This window comes from Bos indicus x Bos taurus, chromosome 3 (genome assembly GCF_003369695.1).
Source record: "Bos indicus x Bos taurus breed Angus x Brahman F1 hybrid chromosome 3, Bos_hybrid_MaternalHap_v2.0, whole genome shotgun sequence".
In the NCBI taxonomy this organism is placed as follows: Eukaryota; Metazoa; Chordata; class Mammalia; order Artiodactyla; family Bovidae; genus Bos; species Bos indicus x Bos taurus.
Genome location: NC_040078.1, coordinates 95,694,102 through 95,715,423, shown reverse-complemented (window position 1 = coordinate 95,715,423; position 21,322 = coordinate 95,694,102). Strand labels below are relative to the sequence as shown.

Below are 21,322 nucleotides of genomic sequence, written 5' to 3'. Positions count from 1 at the left end.
TTAAGCCCCACCTAAACAAATGACTGTATGGTCATGATCAATCCACTTCTGCTAAATGAGGGTCTGGCTTTAAACATAGCTTTTTATGGTACCTATAAGAAAGAGAATCTAGTAGTCTTACCTTTATTTTAAATAGTCTACTGCAAAAAAATTTTTTCAGTAAGTTCCCCTAATCATTCAGATTTTTTCTTGAAATCTCTTTTCCCCCAACAATATCAATTCATTAACACCTCACTACTTATAAATTTCATTGGATATTTTGTTAGTTGAAAGTCTGGGGATTCCCCTTATATTCCTCTCCAGCCTACAATCTATATTTGAATGAACAAGTCCCAAAGTAATGATTGCATTAATAGGAAATTAATTTAATTTAAATATCAAGCAGCATGCTATCCTCTTCATTAAAGATCTTGGAAAAGTAAAATTTTAAATGTTTTTGTGGTTGTCTTTATGTTTCTATATTTTATTTTCTAAGAATATAACTAAAACATATTGACATATAAAGCATATTGGTGCATCATGCCAAAATGTAAACTCTAGACATTTGTTTTTTTGTAAAATGTTTATAATTATCACGTAAGTCATATACTATTGGTATGATTCTGTTGTTCTTTGCTAATGGCTATATTTAAAATAAACTTGATTACAGTGTAATATGTGCCATTAAACAAAAGTAAACCATGGAACAAAAATATATCATAAGAGAATTATGCCTGAAATATAAAAATGCACAAAATAATTTGCATGTGATCCTTTGTACTTTAATCCATACACCTTAGAATAAGAATTAATGTTTTACACTGTCAGTATTCCAAGTTACAATTGTACACAAACAGCTTTAAGAATAAAAAATAACTATAAATTTGCACAAACTAGGTTTGCTTATACTTATACTTTCTTTTTTATTTTATAATAATTTTGGTTACTAATCAGAATTATGCTAAGCAGAGCTGTGCAAAAACAATTTATTTGGAAGTTCATTTGGACTTAAGGTTATTAATTACACAAGCCCAATTTTACATTTAATGGACTTTAATACATTATATATTTTTACGGTACCATGTGGAGATTTGGAAAAATGGTTGGCTCAAATAAGTGATTCTCTTTTAAGTGCATTTTATCCCTTTCGGTTTACTCAGTAACAGCGATATATTTTTAAAGTATATATTTTACTCAAAAAATTCATAAGTAAGTCACAAACCAAAAGCTAACAGATGTGTGACTTCTAATTAGTTATAATAATCTCTGCTTCAATGCCATTAGAATGAGCCTTTCTTTTCTTTTGAAAACTAAAAAAGCTTTCCTTTGAATTTTAAACTGTCAGGGTGCTTCAAAGTCAATGTACAAAATCTGCTTTGATTAAAATTTTAGACATCTACAGTGATAACTTTATGAAAGGAAAATATTAAATTATAATTATCCTAAACAGACACAGTCTTGTGAAACTAACCCTACATTCATGTTAAAACACAAAGAGTTGAATATAATGAATTTGATTCATCCTCGAACACAAAGCTTCACCACAGTAAACTCAGTCAACTGTTGCTCTTGCGCCTATATTCATGGTGCTTAAATAGCGCACTTTAAAACAAAAAAAACTCCAATTGGCTTTTCAGACATCCACCCTCCCCAAAAATAACGCACTTGAAAAACTCAAATGATATGAAAGGCTTCAAGGCCTCTTTTCTCCCTTTCATACCCTCTTTTTTTTTTATTTCTGTTTGCAGTAATCTGCCTTTCTCTTTCTCTTTCTCATTGCTACAGAGCAAGCGAGGAGGCTCAGAGCTTTGAAAAGGGGGCTCAGTGTGTAATGGGTCTACTAGAATTAATTTACTTGCACCAAATCCATTGAGCACAGAGGGATTTTTCCCCCCTCTCTCTCTCCCTCTCTCCTCAAATCATTTGGAGTCGAACGCAGCCCCCCAGCCTTTGTAATTCTAGTAAAGCACTTAAAGTGCACAGTAGGTGTTCATGAGGACCATCTGGTCAAAAGCAAAACAAGCTGCTGATTTTGCCTTTGAATAGAATGAAGCAAGTGTGAATTAGTCTCTTCAATTAGCACTATTACAACCTGTCAAGTGCATATTGTAAAACAGGATTATTACAGTATTGGTCACCAGTGCAATTATTTACTCTCTGCCTTTTCTTGCATATAAAAATGTCTTATGTTTATTAGTTTCTGATAACTGAACATAATATCTCTTACCCCAGGCATTTAAAACCTACCAACACACATATCACAGATTATGAAATACAGTCGGCTAAGAAGTTGCTCAGATACACATACCTTAAGTAACAAAGGTCTAAACCACTGTCAACTTTTTAACAAAATTTCATTGTTTCTATCTTCTTGAAATGTAGGAGAAGAAATACTTACATGGGCTAAAAAAAAAAAAAAAAAGCCCAATAGAGATTATTTTAAAATACTTTCAGAGGGAGAGAAAGACTTGTCAGTTCCAATGGCTGCATTGTAAATATTAAATGTATTTCCTAAGGAGATAATTTATTAAGCATCACAGAAAACCCCAATATTTATAAACTGATCATTACTGATTTGTTCATTCGAAATAGCATAACTTCAACACATCTCTGTTATAAAGTGCAACTTGAAACCTATACATGCATATTTAAAAGAAACTCATAATCTCCTTTACTGAAAGCTGAAGAAAGGCTTGAATTCACTGCCCAGTTGCTTAAGAAATTATCTTTTATTCTTGCTTAGATATCATTTGTGATTTCAAATTAAAAAAAATCAGACTATGATACATGCTAATTAAAATGGGTTCATTCTAATTGAGCTTATATGTCATTTATCTTGCAATAAAAATAAACCACTTAAACTTTTAATTAAATAAGCACACAATTTAATTTATCCTATTGCATATGAACATTCTCATCTCCCTACTCTTCAGTTCTGTGCCAGCAGCCCCTACACTCTCCATACTGGAAAACAAACAAACCAACAAATAAACAAACTATATCTAAAACATATATAGAAAGGGCATGTTAGTTAAGAAGTTACAGTCAATAAACTACTAGAAAATTGCTCCTTAGTATAATCTGTAAAAGACTACATATTTAATTACTGGTACTAACCTCTAGCACTAAAAGAGAATAGTTTGAAATATATGTTAGTCAAGCAAGTTGAGAAAGTAGGAAAAGAAAATTGCACACAAAACCCTAACAGGAATTTCAATTTGCAGAATCAGAATTAGCCTCATGAGTTCACAGTTATTTAGCCGACATTATTTTCAAGGACCGGTATGATTTATTTAATTTACTTCTTACTTGCTAATTCAAATTTGTAGCTTCCTACTTAACAATCACTAGTATTAGTAATAAAATGTTCTACTATTTCATGCAAGATGTATCTTTATAGGTTGTCAATTTTTCCCTTTAATTCCCATTAAGAAATAAATCAACATTAACAAGAACAGTGAGAATTTTAGGATAAAGGGAAACTCAGAAAAGAATTTAAATAATTCCAATAGCTATTCATCATGCTTTCTGCTGTATGAGACAAGGAATACTCCATGATTCAGAACCAAAATTACTTAGTTTCTTTAATCCTTATTATTCTGGGTCATGTGTATATTCCTTAAATTTGTATGATATCTACAAAGCAAAGTGGATATTTTGTCTAACAGGAGCTTCTGCAATAGCAAGATGGACAACAAAGAATTATTTTCCAAGAAAAGTTGGCTTGATTTCAGGGACTTTATATCCTTTACCACACCTGGGATTAGGATTTGCAGTAGGCAAATCAATCTTTTCTTCCCCTTAATTTAACCAATCCCAAGTGCTTTTGTAACCACAGATCTTTAATAGTATTTGAAGACAGAATTACTTAGATCTATACAATTAACTGTTTAAAAAATCTAAATTCTCAGGGTAGAAAATTCATTAAATTAAGGTAAGCTTGTTTAAATTTTCAAGGAAAGTCACTACAGTGTGCCAGCCAGCTAATTGAGGACCTCAAAAGTAGAAATATCATGAAATTATCGTTACATTATTTGATAATTTTTATAAACTATCTTGTCATAATGGAAAAGGATAATGGATTTTTTATTCTTATGACTACTTGCAACCCTCCATTTTGACCTTTTTATACTAATATTGCCTTTTCCTCAAGTAGGAGGATAATGTAAGTGGAAGGATTTGTAAAGAGCTTAAAAAAATAACCTCAATATCTAACTAGCTTAAATTAAAGTCTAGAGCACCCAAAGGACATAAGTCATGCATTGTAAGGCAAGAGACCAGAGAGCCAGAATGAACAAACACTTGTACAACTATCAGTTTATCACCACTAACTTGCATGAACATACGGTCAGTGAAGAGTTATTTAAAATTCAAACTGCATCTAAGTTCTATTTTCCAAGTCAGTATTTTTTAAAATGTATTTTGTTAATTAAAAGTTGAAATTATAGTGCCTTTTTCGATCCTATTTCATTGAAAAGAACTTTCCCTTTAGGGTGTAAATATTATAAGAGTTTTCTTTTTAAAATACAAGACTTTCAAAATACCCCCAAAATGACATTTTTCCCATCTAAAACAAAAATAATATACTACTAAGTGAAAAATAAAATCAAGTTTAAAAAAATTTCTTCTTTTATCTCATATGTTGCTTAGAATTCTTCTTGAACCTTTTAAACAATACTGAAAAGAGATTTCTGAAACTGGTGACAAAAATTAATTTACAAGTTAGAATATATGGTATCATTAAGCTTCCACAGTAATAGCAAAATTTCTAGCATTTATAAAGTAACACTGTAAAATCATTTCAAGATTATATTTTTGTTGTGTTGCAACGTGACTTTCCATCAGGTTACTACAAAAAAATACATGTATTTAAGTGTCACTGTGGGTTGCAAGGCGTAGCATAAGAGCATTTTGTCCTCCTGAATCCCCTTCCAGGTATTCCAGAAGTTGAAGAAGAAAGGTCTTAGGGTTAGGACTACAGAGTAGGACCCAAGGCCTAAAGAATATAATCCACATTCCTTTTCTAACCTGTACAGAATAAAAGAGCCTATGTGTACCTGTCTGCCCACAGATACTAGAAATGAAAATATTTATTTTTTTCCTGGCAACTAGTATTTCAAAATATTATTTTAGGTCAACTTTTAAAAAAGGAAAAAAAAAAAGAGAGAGAGAGAGAAAAGGAAAAAAAAAAAACCAAACTCTTGTTAAGAAATACATTTAAGAACACCCATCTGCAAAAATACTTTTGAGACATTTTTCATTTAGAAAATGATGTAAAAAGATTTACTGTTTTCAAGTCCTTGAAGCTTAAAATATATTTGATAATCTAAATAGCAGGCTACAGAGAACAGTTTCAGCCAACTGTGGCGTACAATGGCACATTTACAGAATTTTAAATATTTCTTTTAATAATTGATGTAGTCATTTTGAATCATTCTGCATAGGATATCAGGTGTGAGCAGATTGCATTAACGCTGCTTAAACATTTCAACTTGTCAGTATGGCCAACTCGATTTCGGAAATATTTGCAGTATTTTCCCATCGAAACAGTAATAAAGGCAAAATAAATATATGCCACTACTTTATAATCACCGAACATTAATGAATATTTTATGTCTTTTTAAATCTCCCTGTTTAATTTAAAAGGGTGAAATTAAGTCTCCTCCCTGCAATGTGCCAATTATCTGTAAATCAAACAATAACTTGGCCATTATGCTCCTTTTTGTTAATATAAGAGAAGCTAATTTGAAAACACTGAATGGCATTTTTAGACTATCAGTTTAATAGTCCTCTCTGCCCTCTTGTGGGAGAAAGTTGAAACACACTCAAACTATAAAAACTGGGAATGTTAAAACAAAAATACAAAAAACGGTAAAATTTTGGCTATAAAAATCTCAATCAAAAAGAAAAATAGGGCAGTCTATATTTATCCTTCATGCATTCTACTAGTCTTCAACTTAAAAAAGTAAATCAATAACAGTGAAATTTATCTCTCATTATCTGTGCTTTTCTTCATTAAATTGAGGTTATTTATTATGAAACTAGATTTCTTATTTAATTTTATTCATATAATTTAAATTTCATAATCATGAGGTTCCAAGAATAACTTTCCAATAGGGCCAGAGTTATTATTTTTATTTTATTATTTTTAACATAAAAACAACAATGATTCTTCAAGGAATTAAAATCTTAAATTCAGAGAACAGAATATCCATTTTAGAGATTTTAAATGAAATGGCAGTCACTATATTTAAAATCTTAGAAAAAAATCAAATAATTTAAACCTAAAATTCAAATTAAGGGCCAAAAAAATTTTTTTTAAATCTTAGTTACTAGTCAATAAACTATTCAAGTGATAAACAGAGAAAATAAACTTCATGTAATGAGTTCTTTATTGCCAAACTCAGCAGTTGAAATTTATTGATAAAATGAAAAAAGAAAACCATTAACTGTCCAGCCATTTCAGAAACAATTCATATACTTCTGAAGTATGATTAGGATGGAAACTTGTTCTTTCAATATGACATTAATAATTAGTTTAAGCAATGTAGTCCAAAAAAATTTATGAAATAATCCAAGATTAAACATGATTAATAAAAACATGATTAGACACATGACTGCTGTCTTTATATCTTACAAGAGGTAATGTGACATAATCATTTCACTGTTTCTAAACACAAGTCTCATCATAGCCTTATACATATCTGCCCCGCCCCATCCAAGAAGATAAATTACTAGCTTTTAGGTGGGTGGGGCCACAGACAAGAAGTTACCTCTTCTCTCTTGGGGAAGGTTCTTTTTTGAAACAGTGGCCCTGGTTGGCTCCATTGAAGAAAATATTGACACTATAAATAGATTCTTATTAGATACTCTGGGCGAAATGACTGGGTTCCTACAGCATCTCTAGAACACTGCCCACGGCTGGAATTCAGCTGCTTAAGAAAAGCCTCTTCAATTCCTTTTGGAAGCAGGCAGGATACACATTATAAATAATACATTTGAGAGCAACCGTTCAAATAAAATATAAGCATGTCTGAAAATGCATGCTATCAATAATTTCCAAATTAGTATTCTGAATAATTACTATAACACTGTGACATATATAACAATGGGTTATTTTTAAGAAAGGTTTTAAAAGTTGACTGTATTAAGAATTATCAAGAGCTTTCATTTACAACATCTATCTTTCTAGGTCAAGTAATATATCTACAATAATCATTGATGCTCCAGTTAATTAAAATTAAGAAGCCAATAATGAAACATAAAGAGAGTTTCCAACCAGAACAGATAAGCCCGCTTTAACAGGGTCAACATTAGCTATAATGAGCTACCTTTATTCCTTAACTGTGAGACATAACTCACCTCTTGAATGGTACTGCTTCCTGAGAAGTTCAGGTTGTACTCCCGCTGGACTTCTCGGTGGGTGATGATCAGCATGAAGTTTTGATTTAATGACTCCTGCAGGGCACTGAAAGGGTTGAAAGAAAAACAAGGAACTCTGAGATGAACAAGTTCTAGCTTGCTTTACAGTCAGCTGCAAAAACCCCAGGAGTACCATAACCTCCACACAGGCATGTCCGGGCCCAATGTTATCGTCTTTTCAGCTCCTAAAGGCAAGAGAGCATGCTGAGAACAACCAAGGGGAGCTAACTTGTTAACTCCTTCTCTACCAAGGTGTTTTTAAACTTCAATTATAAATATATTGCATACATAAGAATTTCTACAAGTTATATGCTATTGCCTACCTATGTATTTTCACCAAGAGAAGCAAATTTGTCAACTATATTAAATTCCAAATATGCTACTAAAATGTACACTCAAAGACTCTGGTTTCCAAGTGAAATAGCAGTTCTAGAAGAACAGAAATTTGAAACTATACTCATGAGTATTGTATAGGAACAGAAATACAGCTTCAGTAAAAATTGAGAAACCATTGAAATCTACAGAACTTTAACTGCTATACCATAATTCCCTCAAAATAACACACTTTCACTTAGGACTCAGAAAAACCCAGTATTTAGAAATTGGAGAATTCAGAGCAACATTAAACTCTGTGCCAAAGTTTCAAATAGTAAGAAATGTGCCAGAATCACGAATAATAAATACATTTAGCCACATAAATTAAGAAACATAAGCCATGGTTCGATTTGTTTATGATAATATTAAAAAGCACTAACAGCAATAAAAATTTTTAAATGTCACCATTACATATGAACAATCTGTATTGCTAGTCTCAAGTGTAATTATGCCATACTTATGGAATAAAAAATAATATACAATTCTGGCCTTCATCACTCCTTCTTTGCCAATATGTAACTATGGGATAGATATACGTACAAAGTAAGATTAGAATTAGGCAGTTATCTGTACCTTGGTGTCTCCCATAGGGTCCACAGGTTAATTACATATTCAAAATATCTAGGAAACACCAATATGCAGCATGAAATATTATTAATCAAAGTCAAAGAAAACAATACAGTTTCTTTGGGCATGGCTCTGTCACTGTAGCCTTACCACTTAAGCGTAATGTCTGGCACACTTCAGATAAATATTTGTTTAATAATGAATAAATTATAAATTCACAAGACAAGAGCAATGTTATCTTCTGGTAAACTATATGGGAATCAAGATTCTGATTTTTATTCATTTATTTATCAATATTAACTATGCCTTGCATTATTCCAGATGCTAAGGAAACCAACCCAAATAATATACAGCTCCTGTTCATGAAAACCTTCACAATCTAATGAGGGCAGACAGATACATAAACAGCTGTAGTATAACGTAATAAGTAAAACTGAGAAATTGAAAAAAGTACAATGAAAACTGAGAAGGAAGTGCTTAATTGTGCCTTAGTGAAAGGGTGAAAGGGCTAAGGAAAAGCTTCAGAGGAGAAGAAAAATATAAACAGAAACTTAAAGGACCTTAGAGTTTATTAATGAAAAGGGATGAAATTTTAGGTTTGGGGAAGAGAGATGGGTAGCACTTCTTAGACAATGAAATAACACATGGAAGAACACAGCATGTTCATTCATTCAGTCAACATGTATTTATTGAGCACCTACCTACATTTATGACACCATTCTAAGAGCTAGGCATATGAACAAAAAAAACCATGGTCCCTGCTTTCATAAAACTTATATTCTAATAAAGGAAACAATACTCAAGTAAATGAATAAGTAACTTTAGAAAATGCTAAGTGTTGTGAAGAAAATAAACAGGATTGTAAAAAGTAGCAGAGGGGCAGGGGGAAGGGAATTATTTTCAATAGAATAGCTGGGGAAGACATCTCTGAGGAAGTGACATTTAAGTTGAGGCTGGTATAAGAAAGAGATAGCAGGAGTCTGATCATGTAGGTCCTTACAGACCACAGTAAAGAACTTGGTATTTATAGTAATTGCAAAGGAAAGCCATTGGAGAGTTTTACATTGGGAAATGGTTAAGATCTGATTTACACTTACATTTATACATCATCATTCTGGTTGCCCTGGCTACAGTGTGGAAAGAGTCAAGGCACGGCTGGTCTCAGCAAGAAATGATGGTGGCTTATGCTAATGAGGGTAGTAGAGGCACAGATAGTGAAGATTTGTTAGGTTCAACTGTATTTGAAAGGAAGAAACCAGACAACTTACTAATGAAATATAAGAGAAAAACGTTAACTCCAAGGCTATCTAAACAAATGGAAAGATGGAACTGCATTTAACAAAGAATCAGGTTAAGAACAGGCTGGGTGGAAAAACTAAGAGTGAAATTTTGTATATATTAAAGTTTCAGGTACCTACTACAGATCCAAAAACAGTGATGTACAGTTGTGTATAAGAATTGACTGTCAAATAAGCCAGCTTAGAGCAGGAATGAAGACTGCCAGGAGAAATATCAATAACCTCAGATATGCATATGACACCACCCTTATGGCAGAAAGTGAAGAAGAACTTAAGAGCCTCTTGATGGAAGTGAAAGAGGAGAGTGAAAAAGTCGGCTTAAAACTCAACATTCAGAAAACTAAGATCATGGCATCTGGTCCCATCACTTCATGGCAAGTAGTTGGGGAAACAGTGGAAAAAGTGACAGACTATTTTTGGGGGCTCCAAAATCACTGCAGATGGTGACTGCAGCCATGAAATTAAAAGACGCTTGCTCTTTGAAAGAAAGCTATGACCAACCTAGACAGCATATTACAAAGCAGAGACATTACTATGCAAACAAAGGTCCGTTTAGTCAAGGCTATGGTTTTTCCAGTAGTCATGTATGGATGTGACAGTTGGACTATAAAGAAAGCTGAACGCCCAAGAACTGATGCTTTTGAACTGCGGTGTTGGAGAAGACTCTTCAGAGTCCCTTGGACTGCAAGGAGATCTAACCAGTCCATCCTAAAGGAGATCAGTCCTGAATATTCATTGGAAGGACTGATGTTGAAGCTGAAACTCCAATACTTTGGCCACCTGATGGGAAGAACTGACTCATTTGAAAAGACCCTGATGCTGGGAAAGATTGAAGCCAGGAGGAGAAGGGGACGACAGAGGACGAGGTGGTTGGATGGCATCATGGACTCAATGGGCATGAGTCTGAGTAAATTCCGGGAGTTGGTGATGGACAGGGAGGCCATTCCAAGGGATTGCAAAGAATTGGACACAACTGAGCGACTGAACTGAACTGAGAGCAGGAGAGTTGACAGCACATAAAACAGCATCCCCCTATCCTCAGTTTCCATTTCTGCAATTCCAGTTATCTGCAGTTAACCAAGGTCCAAAAATATTAAATGGAAAAATTCCCAAAATAAACAATTTCTAAGTTTTAAATTGCAGGCTGTTCTGAATAGCATGATGAAATCTCATGCTTTCCTGCTCCATCCCACTTGGGTCATGAATCATCCCTATGTCCAGAAGTCATTCAGCAGTTATCTTGTTTATGAGGTCAACTATCACAGCGCTTACATGCAAGCAATCCTAATTTTACTTAATAATAGCCACAAAGCACAAGAATAGTGATATTGGGAATTTGGATAGGACAAAGAGGAGCCATAAAGTGCTTCCTTGATGTGAACAGGTAAAAGTTAAAAAAAATAAAAATGTATACTGAGTTTGCTAAACTCAACAGTAAGAATGAATCTTCTATCCATGAAATTGTGATGAAGGAAAAAGAAATCGTACTAGTCGCAGTCTCACCTCTACTTCCAAAAGTTATGGCTACAGTGCATGAAAGCGCTTAAGAAAAGGCATTGTATTTACACAATAAGATATTTTGAGAGAAAGTCCACATTCTTGTAATTTTTAATACAGTATATATTGTTATAATGTGTCTATCAACATTTATTGATGTTTATCTTTTACCTAATTTAATACTGTGCCTAATTAATAAACTTTATTATAGGTACAGGCATACCTCATTATATTGCACTTGGCTTTATTTTTTATATTTTTATATTTTGCTTTACCATGTGTTTTTTTTACAAATCGAAGGGTTGTGGAAACCCTGTACTAAGCAAGACTACTGGCATCATCATTCCAACAGCATTCTTTTTAAATTAAGGTATATACATTGTTTTTTTAGACAGAACTCTATTATACACTTAACAGACTACAGTATGGCATAAACATAAGTTTACATGCATAGGGAAACCAAAAAATTCATTTGATTTGCTTCATTAGTGGCTCACATGGTACAGAATCTGCCTGCAATGTGGGAGACCCAGATTCAATCCCTGGGTCAGAAGATCCTGTGGACAAGGAAATGGCAATCCAATCCGGTATTCTTGCCTGGAGAATTTCATGGACAGAGGAGCCTGGAGGGCTAGAGTCCATGGGGTCGCAAAGAGTCAGACACAACTGAGTGACTAACACTTTCACTTTTATTTCATTATGATATTTGCTTTATCGCGGTGGTCTGGAATTGACTTTAAAATATTTCTGGGGTGTGTGCCTGTATAAGGAAAAACACAGTATGTGTAGAATTTTGTACTCTTTGTAGTTTCAGGCCCACCATGGATGGCAGGACTACTATAGATAGTATTTCCCTTATGATTATACAGTGGAAGTGAGAAATAGATTTAAGGGCCTAGATCTGATAGATAGAGTGCCTGATGAACTATGGAATGAGGTTAGTGACATTGTACAGGAGACAGGGATCAAGACCATCCCCATGGAAAAGAAATGCAAAAAAGCAAAATGGCTGTCTGGGGAGGCCTTATAAATAGCTGTGAAAAGAAGAGAAGCGAAAAGCAAAGGAGAAAAGGAAAGATATAAGCATCTGAATGCAGAGTTCCAAAGAATAGCAAAAAGAGATAAGAAAGCCTTCTTCAGTGATCAATGCAAAGAAATAGAGGAAAACAACAGAATGGGAAAGACTAGAGATCTCTTCAAGAAAATCAGAGATACCAAGGGAACATTTCATGCAAAGATGGGCTCGATAAAGGACAGAAATGGTATGGACCTAACAGAAGCAGAAGATATTAAGAAGAGATGGCAAGAATACACAGAACAACTGTACAAAAAAGATCTTCATGACCAAGATAATCACAATGGTGTGATCACTCACCTACAGCCAGACATCCCGGAATGTGAAGTCAAGTGGGCCTTAGAAAGCATCACTACGAACAAAGCTACTGGAGGTGATGGAATTCCAGTTGAGCTCTTTCAAATCCTGAAAGATGATGCTGTGAAAGTGCTGCACTCAATATGACAGCAAACTTGGAAAACTCAGCAGTGGCCACAGGACTGGAAAAGGTCAGTTTTCATTCCAATCCCAAAGAAAGGCAATGCCAAAGAATGCTCAAACTACAGCACAATTGCACTCATCTCACATGCTAGTAAAGTAATGCTCAAAATTCTCCAAGCCAGGCTTCAGCAATACGTGAACCGTGAACTTCCTGATGTTCAAGCTGGTTTTAGGAAAGGCAGCGGAACCAGAGATCAAATTGCCAACATCCGCTGGATCATCGAAAAAGCAAGAGAGTTTCAGAAAAACATCTATTTCTGCTTTATTGACTATGCCAAAGCCTTTGACTGTGTGGATCACAATAAACTGTGGGAAATTCTGAAAAAGATGGGAATACCAGACCACCTGACCTGCCTCGTGAGAAATCTGTATGCAAGTCAGAAAGCAACAGTTAGAACTGGACATGGAACAACAGACTGGTTCCAAATAGGAAAAGGAGTACGTCAAGGCTGTATATTGTCACCCTGCTTATTTAACTTCTATGCAGAGTACATCATGAGAAATGCTGGACTCGAAGAAGCACAAGCTGGAATCAAGATTGCCGGGAGAAATATCAATCACCTCAGATATGCAGAAGTGAAGAGGAACTAAAAAGCTTCTTGATGAAAGTGAAAGAGGAGAGTGAAAAAGTTGGCTTAAAGCTCAATATTCAGAAAACTAAGATCATGGCATCCGGTCCCATCACTTCACGGGAAGTAGATGGGGAAACAGTGGAAACAGTGTTAGACTTTATTTTTCTGGGCTCCAAAATCACTGCAGATGGTGACTTCAGCCATGAAGTTAAAAGACGCTTACTCCTTGGAAGGAAAGTTATGACCAACCTAGATAGCATATTCAAAAGCAGAGACATTACTTTGCCAACAAAAGTCTGTCTAGTTAAGGCTATGGTTTTTCCAGTGGTCATGTATGGATGTGAGAGTTGGACTGTGAAGAAGGCTGAGTGCCGAAGAATTGATGCTTTTGAACTGTGGTGTTGGAGAAGACTCTTGAGAGTCCCTTGGACTGCAAGGAGATCCAACCAGTCCCTTCTGAAGGAGATCTGCCCTGGGATTTCTTTGGAAGGAATGATGCTAAAGCTGAAACTCCAGTACTTTGGCCACCTCATGTGAAGAGTTGACTCATTGGAAAAGACTGATGCTGGGAGGGATTGGGGGCAGGAGGAGAAGGGGACGACAGAGGATGAGATGGCTGGATGGCATCACTGACTCGATGGACGTGAGTCTGAGTGAACTCCGGGAGTTGGTGATGGACAGGGAGGCTTCGTGTCCTGGCGTGCTGCGATCCATGGGGTCGCAAAGAGTTGGACACAACTGAGCAACTAAACTGAGGCCCCCCCTCCAAAAAAAATTACCTAGGGAACCAGAGAAAGAGAAGAAAGGCCAAGATGGAGCCCTGTGGCATTCCAATAATTTGAAATCAAACAGGGAGAAATAAATGAAAAGGAGATTGATAAATGGCCAATGAGATAACAGAAAAACCAAGGTAGCCAAAAGACGTAACCGTTTCAATTAGGAGGGCATAAGCAATTATGTCAAACGATACTTGAGTTTTACATGCACTAAGGCCAGAAAAAGTGATCATGCTCAGGAAATTGCGGAAAGCTCAGTGTAATCACCATAAAGGGTATATGAGAGGACTATGGTGAGGCGCAAATAGTAGGCTAGGTCAATGCTGGAATGCATAGCCATTCTCTTCTCCAGGGGATCTTCCCAAGCCAGGGATTGAACCCAGGTCTCCCACATTGCAGGATTCTTTATCCTCTGAGCCACCAGGGAAGCCCCTCAATATACATACATATGTCAAATGAATCTGGAGCCGGAAGTGGCAAGACTGGAAAGCCTACTTGGGGTTTCAAGGTCTTGCATGGGTAAACCTATTTCACAAGTATTCTCTAGAATTCAGCTTTTGCTCTAGAGCTTGGCTGACTTCCCCTCACATCAAAAACTTTACCCCAAACTCACTTTGATCTCGATTCATATTGTTTTCATCCTTCTTTATATCCCTCTCCTCCCAAATACTGCACATGTGAGTAGGTGAGTGAGTCGCTCAGTCATGTCCGACTCTTTGCAACCCCATGGACTGTAGCCTACCAGGCTCCTCCATCCATGGGATTTTCCAGGCAAGAGTACTGGAGTGGGTTGCCATTTCCTTTTCCAGGAGATCTTCCCGACCGAGGGATTGAACCCAGGTCTCCCACATTGTAGGTAGACGCTTTAATATACTACACATATACCTTATTTAATACTTATTTATTATGTGTTTTGTAAGGTTTGCTTTGTTTCATGTGTGGAAGGCCTGAATTCAAGACTGCAACCCTTTTGAGGGTAAGTATTTTATCATTCATCTGTATTTCCCTTGGCATTAGCATCTAAAAAGTGATTCAATGAAATCCTGTAAATATTTAAGAAATAATTCTGCATATAGTTTAAAAACCATATTTGATTCTATGTTCTTTGTACACCAGCATTCTATCTCCCAAATAGCTAGGCTGCTTTGAGGATGTAACAATGAATAAGACCCCTGACTGCTAGGAGTTCACAACTCCTCCAGTCTTTCTATAATTATTTGATTCTTATTTGTAATAATATAGGAATCAAAGACATAATCACTGACCTCAAGACAGACTAGTCTGAGTTAAAACGTGAGGATTTTGGGAAAGCGAACAAGTACTTTGAAGTACTATGAAGAAGAATAGATGGCAATTTTATCAAGTAGATAATGGAGGTGATTTCAGACACAGACTAGTTTGAGCAGAGATAGCGACTGGAGAATACAGGGAAGGGTGTAGAAAGCAATGAGGAAGAAGTGTAAGAGGATGTAAAGAAGGGTTTCTGAACGAGGAAACTTGAAAAACATTAAAGACCAACATTATGGGAGCTTCAAACGCTAGGCTAAGGAATTCAAAATTCCAGAATTCTTGATTATTATATACACAGGTCCTCTTATCTTTACATATGAATCTACACAAATGCTTAATACCCTTAGTGCTTGCCTTTATGCAACTCCTTAGATGTGTTTCTTGATCTTGATTTGCAAACTTGTGCAATAACTTTGGAAAAAGGTTTGCCAGGATGAGCACTGACTGCCAGAATAGATTAGAAGAACACCAATTTAGTCTAGTGCTACAATTTTCTAGTAGCCCTGGGGAAGGGTAAGTTTGGCAAGAAAAAATATTTATGGCTTCAAACTGTTTGGGAGTCAGAGACAGATTTGAATACCTGGTTCATTACCTGCTAGTTGCTGAGAGTTGTCCCCCACCCCAACAATAACACATTCTTTGAATACTATTATTATGCCACCATATACAAGGCCTGTAGTTGAGACACTTAACTACTCTATAAATTTTCAGTTTCCTCTTCAGAAAAAAGAAAAATAACTTTTACTTGATAAAACTATGAATATTAAATTTTAGAAAGCCAAGTCGGAATTTTTATTACATATAAGATTTATGGTGACCTATTATTAAAAACTAGAATACTTTTGAGAGGTACCCACAATTTAAAATCTTACAATGACAGTGAAACATTGACTCAAGGATCTTTGGTGCTTTTGAGGCAGCTATTTTTCATGTTTTAGTTCTATTTTTCTGTAGTAATTCATAGATGGTAAAACTTTTTTATAAATTTTTATTTTATATTGGAGTAGTTGATCAGCAATGTTGTGTTAGTTTCAGGTATACAGCAAAGTGATTCTGTTATATATGCATCTTCTTTTCCAAATTTTCCCATTTACATTGTAACAGAATATTGAGTAGAATTCCCTGTGCCATACAAGCTATTTATTTAAATATAGCAGTATGTACATGTCATCGCTTTCCTGGTGGCTCAGTGGTAAAGAACCCGCCTGCAACGCAAGAGGCGCAGGTTCAATCCTTGGGTCAGGAAGAGCTCCTCAAGGGCATGGCAACTCGCTCCAGTATTCTTGCTTGGGAAATCCCATTGAGAGAGGGGCCTGGTGGGCTACAGTCCATGGGGTTACAAAAAAGTTGGATATGACTTAGCAACTAAACAAGAACACATGTCAATTCTAAACTCCCAGTCTTTCCCTCCCCTCCCAGGGAATATTGGAATGGTAGCCTATCCCTTCTTCAGGGATCTTCCCAAACCAGGAATGGAAACAGGGTCTCCCATATTGCAGACAGATACTTTACCAGCTGAGCTACCCATATGATAATCTCCAGGTAAAACCATGTTTGATGCATGAAATATAAGTGTATATTATGCCTAACATTATACAAGCTTATAGGTTCTTTTTAGCACAGATCTTGTTTAGTATTTATACACACATTCATGTTCCCTGTGAAAACATTTTTTTTTATTATTTCCAACCTGAAGAAGAGAATGGCAACTCACTCCAGTATTCTTGCTGGAAGAATTCCATGGACTTAGGAATTCCATGGACTGTTGGGCTACAGTCCATGGGGTCGCCAGGGGTCAGACACGACTGAGTGACTAACATGTTCACTTTTCATGCTAGGATAGTTAGCCACAGTTAATCCACCTTCAAGCAGTCTTCTTTCACCTTCAAAATGCAAAGTCATCCATGCTACTTCAACTTTGACCTTCAGAATAGCTCTAAGGGTAACTGCCAACCAAAGTAGGTGGATGAGAAATAACACAAAACAGTTTTTTGTTTCCCTTAATGGCATGTTTTCTCTTCAATGAGAGGGAGAAGGAAAGTGTTAGCAAATGTAGAAAATTATCAGAAGCAGTTGAATTTTATCTCAATGCAAGAAGTGGTTTTAAATAGAAATCTATTCTCTCCTCACTGGTTTTTAATGTATTATTCTCCATTGTGCTTTTCCTTTCAGTTTTAATAGCTGTATTTACCAACAAGGAGATGGTTGTTTCTACAAACAGACAACAGTTATTAAAACTTACCATTACTCTACCCTCAAATACAAACTGAAATTAACATTTAAAATGTAATAAATATCATATACAGTCCCCAAGCTTCAAGCTGGTGGGTATTTGCAAAGACTACAACATAATGAATGTTAATACTTTAAAGCAGTTAGTGGCAAAGTGCACATTTACCATCTCATAATTTTCCAGCCAGTTTCTTAATATTCAAGTTGGGGGAAAGGACAGAAGGAGGGAGGTACATTCTAAGAGAGGGAACTATAAAAAGACAGACAGACAGGTGAATAAATAGATATCCACCTCCTTAAATTTTTCAGTATGATAACTAAGCATTAGTATCTAAACCAATAAAATTCTAGAAGTAGTTTCAATAGAACATCCCTTCTCTACTTTCATTTTTGTCCACAAGTCTTGCCCTTCCAGTGCTCTTTCATTAGCAGAATGTCCATCTCTACCTGGGGGGAAATCCCATTCCAATTTAATTATGAGCATTTATCAGGAACAGTGAAGTCGTCTGTAAAATATCTGCCTTCTAGTGAATAACAAGTTTATTTTAATTCACTGACTTAGTTTAAAACATTGTATATTCCTTTCTAGTTTTTTTCTTTTTTTGTGGGGGGTGGGGGGGCTGGGGTTGATGGTAAGGAGAAAATAGCATTCAGCAAATCTTAACACAGGCCCCAATAAATAAATCTGAAGTTACAGACATTTTTATACCTGTGAACATAACAAGTCATAAATTACTGGCTTCCATATGTCAAGTATGGATAAAACAACATTAAGAAAATATATATAACAGCCTTTACTGTCTTGACTTTATTTCACATTGAGAGGGTACTTTAATGATTCACTAATACAGAAAGCATATGGATATTCTAATATATATGCCACAGTGATTTGTCAAGGTTAACTTATGGTTGAATTATGGTAGCAAAACAATCATTTGATTATCATGTCACTATATACCTGTCATTAATTCCTGATTAAGAAGAGGAATGGCTTCTTTCTGACAAAGAGCAGCAGGCCCATAGGGTGGAACAGTAGAAGGCAGGGTGTTTTGCATCAAGGATATTAACAGTAATTTTAAAGATTTCCTCTCCAGAAATTCCTTGAATCAAGAATTTCCTCTTAAATCTTCAGTGGACAGAAGATTTGGTCAGGCTAAACCACAGCCTTTCTATTATTAATAAAACAAAAACAGTTCTGTGAGAAGCACTCATTGTTATAAAGTATAAATCCATCAAGATTAAACAACTAGACTAGGAAGAACAACACATTTAGACTTGGGACTCAAGGCTGTTACAGAATGAATGTTTGTGTATCCCCTCAAATTCACATTCTGAATACCTAACACCCAACGTGATGATATTTGGAGGCAGGGTCTTTGGAAGATGATTACATTTATATGAAATTATGAGGATGAGACTCCTAAAATGAGATTACTGTTCTTATAAGAAGAAGAGAGATACAGAATGCTCGGGGCTGGTGCACTGGGATAACCCAGAGGGATGGGATCACAAGGAGGGAGATGGGAGGGGGGTTCAGGATGAGGAACACATGTACACCCGTGGTGGATTCATGTCAATGTATGGCAAAACCAATACAATATTGTAAAGAAATTAGCCTCCAATTAAAATAATTTTTTTTAAAAAAGGAGAGAGAACAGAGCTTGTGCTCTCCCTCTGTCAAGTGAGGACACTGTGAGAAAGTAGCCATCTGCAAGTCAAGAAGCAAGCTCTCACCATGAACCAAGTCTGTCAGCATCGTGGACTTTCTAGCTTCAAGAACTGTGAGAAAGAAATGTCTGTTGATTAAGTCACCCTGTCTACGGTATTTTCTATAGCAGCCTAAGTGACTGACATGAGTTTTTAGGGGTTCTGTATTCATAGCACTCAAGTAAACAGACACCATCAATTCAGCACAGGCTGTTTGTTAAATACCTGTATTCACACATCCAAATTAATATCCCACTCATTTAAACCCACTGTAGCAAACAATAAGCATTTGTCAAATCTCATGTAACTGGGGGGCACTTAAGAATTATGCATTTATTGTATGTAAATTATATCTCCATAAAAAATTATAAGCCATAAAACGTACTTCAACAATCGGATGACTACTATTTGTGCAATCAAATGAGTCCTGTATCTCTAACCTCAAAAACACACTTTTAATCAACGTAAATGGAAACTATAGATTTTTTCCTCCAATGCTACTTTATAAGAGTATGTGACCACTGACATATACTGGTTGTTGTCCATGAAATTAAGCTCCTCAAATCAATGCTGTATAGGTAGTTCAGATGTGTAAAATATTAACATCAGTAAAGATATAGAAAATCTTCTGTTTCATTTCTGCTTGTATGTGTATGCTATTTCTTTTTTTGCACTGGATATTTTAAACAAATATCAATGAAAAATAGGTTTAGAAGGTTCATTTCCATTAACTTTATTTTTTAAATATGATCTAATACTGAAGCCAAAAAATCAATTTTTTCAAATTACTGATTTTCTTTTAAAAATAAAATAATCTTAGAATGTGTTACTGAATTTTTCATTAATATTTTACAATTTATATTTTTCTAAAAAGCTCTACAAAATTTTCTCTCCTTTGTCTCTTTGGGAATATTTTATGAGGTACAATGATCTTTTTATCCTTTCAGATATAGCAAGCTTTTAAATTAAAAAGCATGACACATGGCAATTTAAATTTCCATTCTAAACTTACAGAGTCTTATGAGCTCTTGTCAACAAAACACCAAATTTACTATAATTATGGATTATTTACACTAAAACAAAATAAGAAATCAATATGTAAATGTAATGTTTGTTGTAGCTAATGCAGCCAGCAATGACAGATTAGGTTCAAATAGCAATCAGTTTGAAAATCTGGCACATATGTAAATGAGCTAGGGACTTGATGTTTACCTTTGACTGTATTTCATTCAGGATTTTTAAATTGTCTCAGGAACAGCACAAAAATAAAATGTTAATCTTTCTACTACAAATACAACTTGAGCCCTCATCATAACTGAAATTAGGTTTTGTTCCTGTCCGGCTAAACTAACATGTGATATTAATAATTCTGAGCTGCAGATTACATCATTCTTAATTAACACTCTGCTACAGTTGTTAACATCCTCCAAGACACCATGTTATCATCACCACAAGTTCTGTAACAATCTTAAAACCACGTTTAACAAAGGTTGGCCTCTTACTCTGCCGATACTTTTAATTGCTTTCTTTGCTGGCAATTAAATATGTCTAGATAAACAAACATTTGGTTTCACATAATTCTTAATACCATTTTTCAGGAAGATTTCAAGGTTCAGGTGTCCTTATGTCTATAATTACTGTTTATCAATATAGAGATATATTGGATTCATGAAAATGTACTAACTAAAGTATATAAGATTAATCAAAATGTGGTAATTAGCGGTGATAGTGATATATTGTGATCTACCAAGTAGTTCATAGCAAAACTGTCAAAACATAATTCTATCCATCTAGACAAACCATGAACAAAGAAAAAAAAACTTACAGATACATCGATTTTTGTTTCATGAATTAGTGACCAAGTTTCCAACTTTCCATTAAATCAACCACAGAGAATACCTGTAGTTCTTTTTCAAAGTGTGATTTTAACAAGCTAATCTCAGTAGTCACTGACCTATCAATAGGCAGTTAACTATATAAACAGGTTTGGTACATCAATCCAATTAGAAGTGTTGTGATCTCCATCAATGCTGTAATTGGGGACAAGTTTCT

At 35.1% G+C, this 21,322-nt stretch overlaps 1 protein-coding gene across 2 annotated transcripts in view; it reads right to left on the bottom strand.

Annotated features, from left to right (window-relative positions):
- Nucleotides 1-21,322, bottom strand: part of FAF1 (Fas associated factor 1) — a 499,974-nt gene that overhangs the window by 268,103 nt on the left and 210,549 nt on the right. For both annotated transcript variants that reach the window (XM_027537300.1, XM_027537301.1), the window contains exon 7: nucleotides 7,342-7,447. In XM_027537300.1, coding sequence (XP_027393101.1) covers nucleotides 7,342-7,447 — 106 coding nt within the window. The remainder of the gene's footprint in view (nucleotides 1-7,341; nucleotides 7,448-21,322) is intronic.